We start from the raw sequence: 10,920 nt of genomic DNA, 5'->3' as shown, positions 1-10,920 counted from the left end.
CACGGCTAGCATACCGCAATCATCAGTACAGGCACGGCTAGCATACCGCAATCATCAGTACAGGCACGGCTAGCATACCGCAATCATCAGTACAGGCACGGCTAGCATACCGCAATCATCAGTACAGGCACGGCTAGCATACCGCAATCATCAGTACAGGCAACGGCTAGCATACCGCAATCATCAGTACAGGCACGGCTTCGCATACCGCAATCATCAGTACAGGCACGGCTAGCATACCGCAATCATCAGTACAAGCACGGCTAGCATACCGCAATCATCAGTACAAGCCTGGCTAGCATAACGCAATCATCAGTACAAGCATAGCAAGCATACCACAATCATCAGTACAAGCATGGCTAGCATACCGCAATCATCAGTACAAGCATGGCTAGCATACCGCAATCATCAGTACAAGCATGGCTAGCATACCGCAATCATCAGTACAAGCATGGCTAGCATACCGCAATCATCAGTACAAGCATGGCTAGCATACCGCAATCATCAGTACAAGCATGGCTAGCATACCGCAATCATCAGTACAAGCATGGCTAGCATACCGCAATCATCAGTACAAGCATAGCAAGCATACCGCAATCATCAGTACAAGCATGGCTAGCATACCGCAATCATCAGTACAAGCATGGCTAGCATACCGCAATCATCAGTACAAGCATGGCTAGCATACCGCAATCAGTACAAGCATGGCTAGCATACCGCAATCATCAGTACAAGCATGGCTAGCATACCGCAATCATCAGTACAAGCATAGCAAGCATACCGCAATCATCAGTACAAGCCTGGCTAGCATACCGCAATTATCAGTACAAGCAGAGCTAGCATACCGCAATCATCAGTACTAACATGGCTAGCATACCGCAATCATCAGTACAAGCCTGGCTAGCATACCGCAATCATCAGTACAAGCCTGGCTAGCATACCGCAATCATCAGTACAAGCATGGCTAGCATACCGCAATCATCAGTACAAGCATGGCTAGCATACCGCAATCATCAGTACAAGCATAGCAAGCATACCGCAATCATCAGTACAAGCATGGCTAGCATACCGCAATCATCAGTACAAGCATGGCTAGCATACCGCAATCATCAGTACAAGCATGGCTAGCATACCGCAATCATCAGTACAAGCATGGCTAGCATACCGCAATCAGTACAAGCATGGCTAGCATACCGCAATCATCAGTACAAGCATGGCTAGCATACCGCAATCATCAGTACAAGCATGGCTAGCATACCGCAATCAGTACAAGCATAGCAAGCATACCGCAATCATCAGTACAAGCCTGGCTAGCATACCGCAATTATCAGTACAAGCAGAGCTAGCATACCGCAATCATCAGTACTAACATGGCTAGCATACCGCAATCATCAGTACAAGCCTGGCTAGCATACCGCAATCATCAGTACAAGCACGGCTAGCATACCGCAATCATCAGTACAAGCACGGCTAGCATACCGCAATCATCAGTACAAGCCTGGCTAGCATACCGCAATCATCAGTACAAGCATAGCAAGCATACCGCAATCATCAGTACTAACATGGCTACTATACAGCATTGCAGGCCTGCTGAAAACACACGTGTGGGTTCTAATGCGATCCAACTCCTTAGCCAGCTTAAAGAGAAACCGTTGACCAAGAATTGAACTTCATCCCAATCAGTAGCCGATACCCCCTTTCCCATGAGAAATCTACTCCTTTCACAAACTGATCATCAGGGGGCGCTGTATGGCTGATATTGTGGTGAGACCCCTCCCACAGGAAACTGTGAGGGACCGTGGTCCTGGCAGTTTCCTGTCTGTGAACCTCATTACATTGCGGGAAATAGCCGTTTACAGCTGAGTCCAATTGCCAAAAAAGCAAGCAGCATCTCCTTCCACTGACATCACCTGCTAGCAGTAAAAATGTCAACATGTGATAAATGTCAGAATGTAAATCAGGGAGAGGAAAGATTTTACAATGGGCAACACTGACTAAATCATTTATACATAATTATTGTAAAAATGAAGCACTTTTTTATTACATTATTTTCACCAGCATCACCTTGTGTGAACAATGAGGGGGTCGCGTGCTACCACCTCGACCTACCCGAGTTTCCATATTCCCCCAGCAGAGCCACTAAATTATTTTAACATAACACCCCCCCTCCCAGTGCCCCCGAAATATGCACAGTGCAGAAGGCCCAGCCATATGCCCAGTGAGGTAGTGACCCCAAGTATCCCCTCCACCATATGCCGGCAGAATTGTTCCGGCAGAACCTCCGTGAGCAGTGAGGGGGATGTGTGGGATGTCCCTGTCTGTCGCTGTCTCATGTCTATGACACTATGCAGTGGTGCCTCCCAAAAATGAAGACGGCGACAGGCAAGTAGGGAAATCCAGACGGTGAGGCGAGTGCAAGCTCTGCCGAGCACCTACACTCTGCTGATGGAGCCGGTGTGTGCCGAAGGTGCGGGGGACAAAATGCCGATGCATATTTTACTGCTCCGCCCTGCCGGGATGTGGGTTTCGGAGACTTGGGGGGGGGGGGGGGGGGGGGGGGTTGGGGGGTGGCGAGTAGATCCCGTTCACACATCCCCTCCCCTCACTGCTCGTGGGGATTCTGCTGGAGCAATTCTGCCGGCATATGGTGCAGAGGATACTTGGGGGTCACTGCCTCGTTCAGCATGTGGCGGGTGCTGTTAGGACTCGAGTATAAGCCGAGGACACCCCTCTTTTGGGCCATTTTTTTTGGTCATAAACATTCGGCTTATACTAGAGTATATACGGTACTGTGTAAGGGGGTACAGGGGAGCAGTGTTGTGAAAAAAAGTAGGGATTGAAGGGGGTCTTTTAGGCGTACGTATTAGTACATTGCCGGTGAGCTGGGGCGCAAGGTGAGCCATCATTCAGCTCACTAGCCGCGGCAAATTACCGGCGTCATTAAATACTATTCCCCCTCCAAGTCATCGCAACTCGTAGGGAGGTGTAATTCAGGGTCTGGTGATCGCCGGAACCGCGAATTACCCATAAGTGCCCCGCGCAATATAACATTACTGCTATGGCGGTGCCTAATTTCGGCCATGTGCAGAAACCACCTGCTTGTCTTTTATGACGTCAGAAATCCGGTTACAGACCTGGATGTGCAGCCTCTCATTCTCTTCTATCTTCTTCTGAAGGTCCCTCATCAAAAACAATCTTTTGCTCTTGTGTCATCTGCGTGGACTCCACATGTTTCTAAGAGACAACAGTATTACAATGTTACATAAAAAGCAGGTTGCCACGTCCAACAAAAAGAGGCAATTAAACCCAAAGTGACGCTCAGGAAGAGACAAGTATACAGTAATGTCTACAGAGTGTGCTTAAAAGTAAAGCTGGCCACACACAATACAATTTTTTTAAATATCTGTTCAATTTAAGAATTGCAATAAATTTTTCTGACTGATTGTAACATTTCAAAAATATGACCAATGTACCACACACCTATGTTTAATTTTTCCCCAATTATGATAAAAATGATTGGAAACTGAGAAAATTGCTAGGGTGTGCATATTAATAAATTGACAATCTAACACACACCATACAATCTTTAGAGAAATTGAAGAACAATATCTGGCATTCCGGATAAAAAAAAAAAAAAAAAAAAAAAAAAAAAAAAAAAAAAACACGGGAAATCCGATCGGATTTTTCAGTCGAATCAAAAAAAAAAGCTTTCGATTTTTTCGAGAGATCCAATCGTTTTTATCGAATTGCTGTAAAATCGGATCATTTTATTGTATCGTGTGTGGCCACCTTAAGGCTCGTCCTTTCACCTAGAAGTAAAGGTGTCCAACCTCGAACTATCTTTAGATGTGATGATATCCTGAAGACTGCGCTGTAGTCAACTATATACTGAAGTCAACTATAAACCCGCGACCTCCCCACCAGAACTTTCACATTTTTAAAAGGAGAATCCCGTGAATTTTAAACCTGCTTAGCGGTAATCACGAGTTTAGCTCGGGGTGGAAAAAACAAGCCAGGAGCGGTAACCCCGAGTTGAACTTAGTTAGCTGCCGGGAGGTCTATGAAGAGCAATGCGCGCAGCGGGCGTTTTAACTCACCTCCCGGGGGATCCTGACATCGGCCGCCATTCTACTTCCTCTCCTCCAAGGCTCTGCTTCCCCCTGGCCACCTTTGTACCTCATGCCTCCTTGTACCTCGTGTCTCCCTGTGTCCCCGTGTCCTCCTCTATGCCCCTTTTGTGTCCTCAGTTTGTCCCCCTGTGCCCCCCTTTGCATGGGCACAGTACAGGGAGTCCCCGACATTGCGGTGGGTTGGAGGTCCGTATTGGGAGGCGTTCACGTCAGGAACTCCCTGCATTTGGTCTATAAGACGCAGCGACTTTATTCCCCACTTTTGGTGGAAAAAAAAATTGAGTCTTATAGTACAAAAAATACAGTATTTGCATCTCGCTGACCATCCCTATTGCACAGGTTAGCTTGATAACTTCTGTCATCAGCCTATATAAAAGCAGCAATGTATAGTCAAAGTCACAAGCTCATTCCTTAAGTGTCAGGTATAGAAGCTCCCTTTACAGCTGACATTTCTCATACAAGGAATCTGTGACAGTAACCATTCCCTGCTGCTCACACTGCGGTAGCATTGTTCATGTAACCGCTGCAACGCTTCCTATTAGCTGCCTATTTATCTGAAGAGCAGATTCTGTTACTGGAGCCAGGATGTACAGCTACAAGATGAGAATTGATTCTGTAACCTGCTACTTTAATAGAAAGAGGCGGGAGGGAGGGGGGGGGGGGTGTAGATCCCTCTCTGATCAAATTTGGTTGAAGCGAACTAACCAAGGATAAAAATTCATTCCTATCAGTAGCCGATACTCCCTTTCCCTCTAGAAAGGTTTACCTTTTCTCAAATAAACCATCCAAACAAGCCACTTCAAGCAAGACCTTTCCAGCATGGAGGAATGGATATTTTGGTCGGTTTTGGACAGAAGTTTGATCAATCATGAGCCCATGTTGTGGATTGATCAGTATGAACCTGTAACAAAAAAAAAGTATCCCTGGGGGGGGGGGGGGAACTCACCTCGAGAGGGGGAAGCCTCAGGGTTCCAATGAGGCTTTCCCCTCCCTTGTAGCTGCAGGCAATCCAGCGCTGGCTCCCCCGAAGTGTTCTGGAATCCTCCCTCGACAAGTGCTGATTTATTTACCTTCCCGGCTCCAGAGGGGGCGCTGTTGCGGCTCTCAGCACGGAGATAGGCGGAAATAGCCGATCTCTGTCGGGTCCGCTCTACTACACAGGTGCAGGAGACTTGCAGGAGATTTGCACCTGTGCAGCAGAGCAGACCGGCAGAGATCGGCTATTTCCGCCCATCTCCGAGCTGAGAGCCGATACTGCACCTGTGCTGGAGCCGGATAGGTAAATATTTACATCGCCACTGTTCGGGGAGCTTGATCACCGCCGCCGTGAGACCGAGGAGGACGGGGGAAGCTTCAATAGGATCCGGAGGCTTCCCCCACCCCAGGTGAGTACCCCCCAGGGGAGTTTTTTTTGTTACAGGTTTTCTTTAAAGGCACCAAAACATTATGCGATTTTAATGGATTTGACGAGGCTTTCTCAAGCAGGCTGCAGTGGGGGATTGCTTAGATTTGGGGGGCTCAGGGGAGAGGTGTTAGGTTAGGAGGGGGAGACTGCTCTTGGGGAAGTGGAGGGGGGATGCTAAAAAAAAAAAAAAAAAAAAAAAAAAAAAGACACCCCTCTTCGATGGACGCACAAGAGTGCGTGATGAGGGAGGAGTTTGGACAGCTCACTGACTGTTCCCTCAGCTGAGCTGTGTCTGACACACACAACGCACAACATTCGGCATTCAAAAGAAAAAAAAAAAAAAAAACCTGAACTAAAGGTGGCCATATAGCAAGCGATTGTGGCGGCAGACTGACCAAGAGACAGATCACTCTCTGATCGAATCTGATTGGAAAGAGATCTGCTGGCCGCCATAAGCCACATTCCCGATCACCATGTACTCTTTTGGGAATCAGACAAAAATAATGCACGACGTTCCCCTAATATGTAGCGGTGCAAAGTGCTAGAATAATTTCATATCTGGTACACAACGGGCTCTTTTAACAAAACTTCTCATAAATGACTTACTGTATATACTCGCATATAAGCCTAATTTTTCAGCACAAAAAATGTGCTGAAAAGTTGCCCCCTCAGCTTATATGCGGGTCAGTGGATGAGAACTGATGGTGGAGCAGGTTTTGTTACTAGCAGAGGAGTGTAAGGATCGTGCGCTAGTGATCCTGCTCTTACCAGCTGCTCCCTGCTGTGTCCATGCCACCCGTCCCCTGCAACATGGTGTGCAGAGTGCGCTGCTCAAGGCTACCTCTGTCCTCTGGCTTGTGGAGCGGAGCGTGCAAACAACGTGTCAGCGATGCAATAATTGGGGATACTTTCTATGTGACATTTGCCGTCTCATATCTAGGACCCCTTCTAGTGGTGTCTTGAGGCACAACTATCATCCTCGTGGCACATCTGGCTACAGGAAGGGGAGGGGGGGTGACATCTGGTTACTGTGAAGGGGGCTATGCTGCATTGGGGGCTTATATGCGAGTCAATCACATTTTCCTGGTTTCTGAGGGAAAAGCGGGTACCTCGGTTTATACAGGGGTCGGCTTATATGCGAGTATATACAGTATCACCTAATTGATAAAAATAACCTCACTCAAAGTAAGTTGTTCCCACTTAGCTTAATTCCACTATTACTTTTCTTACCTTAATTATATTTTTGCTCTTTGTGAGTTTAAAAATGCAACATAGATAAGGTGAAAAAAGAGGAAAACAGGTGAAAAAGCTTTGTGGATCATGCCCATTGTCTTTACTGATTGGCCACACAGATCATACCTTGGTCTTCCTGCCTTTGGCCTCCATGGCTGACAGCTCTTCCTGCAGAAGCTCCACCCGCTTGGCCAGCTGCTGGTTCCTGAAGGTCAAACTGTCCATTTCCTGCTGCTGCTTCCTCAGCGACTGCTCCTTCATCTTCATCTGTTCCTGTTACAGTTACACAAAAGCACATGAACATTAGTACAGCAAAACTACAGCTTTACTTAAAATGACCAGAATATTGACTTATCCTTAAAGGACACCTGAAGTGAGAGGGATATGGAGGCTGCCATATTTATTTCCATTTAAACAATGCCAGTTGCCTGGTATCCTGCTGATCCATTTGCCTGCATTACTGTCTGAATCACACCAGAAACAAGAATGCAGCTAATCTTGTAAGATCTGACAATGTCAGAAACACCCGATTTGCTGCATGCTTGTTCAGGGGCTGTAGCTAAAATTAGAGGTAGAGGATCAGCAGAACTGCCAGGCAACTGGTATTGTTTAACCAGTTCACCCCCAAGGGTTTTTATCCTAACGGACCAGAGCAATTTTCAGTTGTCAGCGCTCCTCCCTTTTATTCCCTAATAACTTTATTACTACTTATCACAAGAAAATGATCTATACCTCGTTTTTTTCGCCACCAATTAGGCTTTCTGTGGATAGTACATTTTGCTAAGAATTTTTTTATTCTAAATGCATTTTAATGAGAAAAACAGAAAAAAAAAGAAAAAAAATCATTATTTCTCAGTGTTCAGCCTTTATAGTTTTAAAATTAAACATTCTCCTGTGGATAAAACAAACACGTTTTATTTGCCCAGTGGTCCCGATAATTAAACCGTTTAGATTATGTCCCTACCACAATGTATGGCGACAGTATATTATTTTGAAATATAAGTGGTTATTTTTCTGTTTGTTCTGGCCATAATTACAAGCCCCTATGTAATAAATTAAAATTAATTTTCCCCCATAAAATATAGAATAAAAAAAGCTGAGTCCCTAAGGCAACTATTTATTTATTTTTTTAAGCTGATTTTTTTTTTTTACAAGTGTTTTTTTTGGGGGGGAGGGTTGGAAGTGTAATTTTATTAATGATGTGTATATACTTGAAAATGTATGTGTTTTGTAGGTGTAATATACTTTTTGGCCACAAGATGGCGCTGGTGAACACTCATAGGACGTGTTCACTTTTTTTTTTTTTTTTTTTTTTTTTTTTTACACACTTTATTAAACTGTTACATTTCCTGTTTATGTGAATGGACGTAGCCGCTGTTCGCGGTCACGTCCATTCACTCCAGGCACTGCGATTGGGTAGAGGACTGTTCAGTCCTCTTCCCCAATCGCCCAGCACGGGATCCCGACGGTAATGGCGGCGGTAGCGGCGGACACACGGCGGTAGCAGCGGCGGGAATGCGCGACGTATTAAAACGTCATGTTGCTGTTAATAGCGGTAAGCATGACGTTTTAATACGTTAGGATGGCGGTAAATGGTTAAAAGGAAAAAAAAAATATGGCAGCCCTCTCACGTCAGTTGTCCATTAATATCAAGCTTATCCTGAGACTTCACTACCCAGCATTTAAATGACCCTTGGCAGATAAGCAGCTCAGGGTAGTTCATGTTACTGGTTGCATGCTTGCTCTGGGTAAATGGTTTACAATTTTTTTAAGCCACACGAGGAGCATGACATTATCAGAACCAGAATCTTGAAGGGGTCGGCCATCTTAGCTTGGGGCCCACAGCTCTGCTGTAGCCGGGCGGGGCATACTGTTGCTATGGGAAGGGGAGAAGGCTGGGCGGTGCAGCTTCCAGCGGTGGTGACAAGGAAGGGAACTATGTGTGTGGGGATTTCAGGTGTCTATAGATCTGGCGTGTCGGGGACAGCTGTACACATGCTGGACTATCAGTCCAGGTGGTTCTGAACATCCACCTCAGCAAAGTTAGAACATGTGTATGTAGCTTAAAACTGACTGGGAGTTGGCGCGTGTGCAACCCCACCGTGAAGGATTATACATACTACTCCCAGATACATGGCTGCTACACCAGGATCGATTATGCCCTGGTGTCGCATGATATACTTTCCCTGGTGAGTGGATCAGAAATTGGCCCTATAACATTGTCAGACCATGCACCAGTAACAATGAATCTCAAGTGGGGGGAAAAAATAAGGGGACCTATGATGTGGCGATTAAATAACTCTTTGTTGAGAGATGAGGGGATTGTACAGAAGATGAGGGATGAACTGGACACTTATTTCTTGATGAACTCCAGGGGTGGGGCGTCTGAAATGACTGTCTGGGAGGCCCACAAATGTTATATTAGGGGTGTTATGATACAGGAAGGGGCCAGAAAGAAAAAGGAAAGGGATGCGAATATTAAAAATGCAATGGAAAATATAAAAAGATTGGAACAACAGCATAAAGAGGAGAATACAGAAGGTTGTTGGGAGGAATTAAGGAAGGAGAGAGAGCATTTAAGGTCATTGTTGTTTCAGGGGGTTAAAAACACGGCAGTAAGATGTAAACGTTCCTTCTATGAATATGGGAATAAGAGTAGTGCTATGTTGGCAAGGGCCTTAAAAAAACAGCAAAGTAGAAACTATATCCCATGTATAAAAGACAAGAAGGCTAGAATAGTCCATGAGTTGGGAGAGATAACCCAGGTGTTTAGAGAGTATTATAAAGGGTTATATAATTTGAAAGGGGAGACACCAATGAGGGAAGGAGGGAGGAAAAGAGAGGAAATAAGAAGGTATGTAGAGGAAAGTGGAATGCCCAGACTGTCAGAGGAAGACGCCTCTTCTCTGGATGGACAGATTCAGATTGAAGAAATTAAAAGAGCTATAAAACAAATGCCACCAGATAAAGTGTGCGGGCCGGATGGGTTAACCACAGAATATTATACGAGGTTTAGTGAACAACTGGTGGGATATCTGGCGGAAGCATTTAATGGAATGACAGGGAGGGAAGGGGGAAGCCGAGGGTTCACGCCCCGTATGCTGGAGTCCTAGGTTTCGCTGCTACACAAGGAGGGAAAGGACCCAATGCAGTGCCAAAGTTATAGACCAATCGCGTTATTGAACGTTGATATAAAAATCTTTGCGAAAGTTTTAGCTAACAGGCTGGCACCGTTTATGAACCAACTGGTATATCCAGACCAGGTTGGGTTCATCGGAGGTCGGGAGGCTAGAGACGGTACTACCCGTACCCTTGATCTGGCGTGTTGGGCGAGGGCCCACTCCAGCCCTGTCGTTTTTTTTATCTACAGACGCCGAAAAAGCGGTCGACAGGGTGGAGTGGGCCTACATAAAGGGGGTACTAAAGCATGTGGGGTTATGAAAAAATATGTGTGCAAGGGTAATGGGTTTATATACCTTTCCCAATGCAAGGATAAGAGCTAATGGGGTGATCTCGGATTCTTTTGAGATTAAGAATGGGACGAGACAGGGCTGTACCCTCTCCCCATTGGTGTTTGCATTGTCATTGGAGCCATTCTTGTGTAGGGTGAGGGCGGACTCCAGCATACGGGGCTTGGAAATTGGAGGACAGACGCATAAAGTATCAGCATATGCAGATGACATGTTTTATCTTAGAGACCCCCAGAAGTCATTACCCAGATTAATGAGGGAATTTGATAAAGTGGGGAGACTCTCTAATATGAAGATTAACTTTGATAAAAGTACTGCAATTGCTTGGGGGCTGAAGGGGGAAGAAAGGGAAGAATTGAAACGAAGCTTCCTATTTAAATGGCATAGTAGAATGATGAGGTACCTGGGAGTAAAAATTGGATTTGACTTAAAGGATATAGTAAGTGACAATTATTTCCCCTTATTGGAAAAGATAAAACAGGATTTTGAGGCCTGGGACAGTCCCTGGTTCTCTTGGTTTGGTAGAATATCCATCATAAAGATGAATGTGCTCCCTCGGTTCCTCTACCTGTTTCAGGCCCTACCGGTTCCAATCCCTCCTCTTTTTTTTTTTGCAGTTGAAAAGGATAATTGGTAGATTTATAGGAAGGGGGCGGAGAACCCGGGTGAGTTACAGGTTACA

At 45.6% G+C, this 10,920-nt stretch overlaps 1 protein-coding gene across 1 annotated transcript in view; it reads right to left on the bottom strand.

The window, feature by feature from the left end:
• Positions 1 to 10,920, bottom strand: part of PPP1R21 (protein phosphatase 1 regulatory subunit 21) — a 96,737-nt gene that overhangs the window by 71,909 nt on the left and 13,908 nt on the right. Inside the window, 3 exon segments of the mRNA XM_068233469.1 lie at positions 3,135 to 3,179; positions 3,181 to 3,234; positions 6,895 to 7,041. Of these exon segments, the coding sequence (XP_068089570.1) occupies positions 3,135 to 3,179; positions 3,181 to 3,234; positions 6,895 to 7,041 (246 nt within the window).

The sequence above is a fragment of the Hyperolius riggenbachi genome, chromosome 4, assembly GCF_040937935.1.
Source record: "Hyperolius riggenbachi isolate aHypRig1 chromosome 4, aHypRig1.pri, whole genome shotgun sequence".
Lineage (NCBI taxonomy): Eukaryota > Metazoa > Chordata > Amphibia > Anura > Hyperoliidae > Hyperolius > Hyperolius riggenbachi.
Note: the sequence above shows the minus strand (reverse complement) of the source record. Positions and strands in the feature narration are given on the sequence as shown.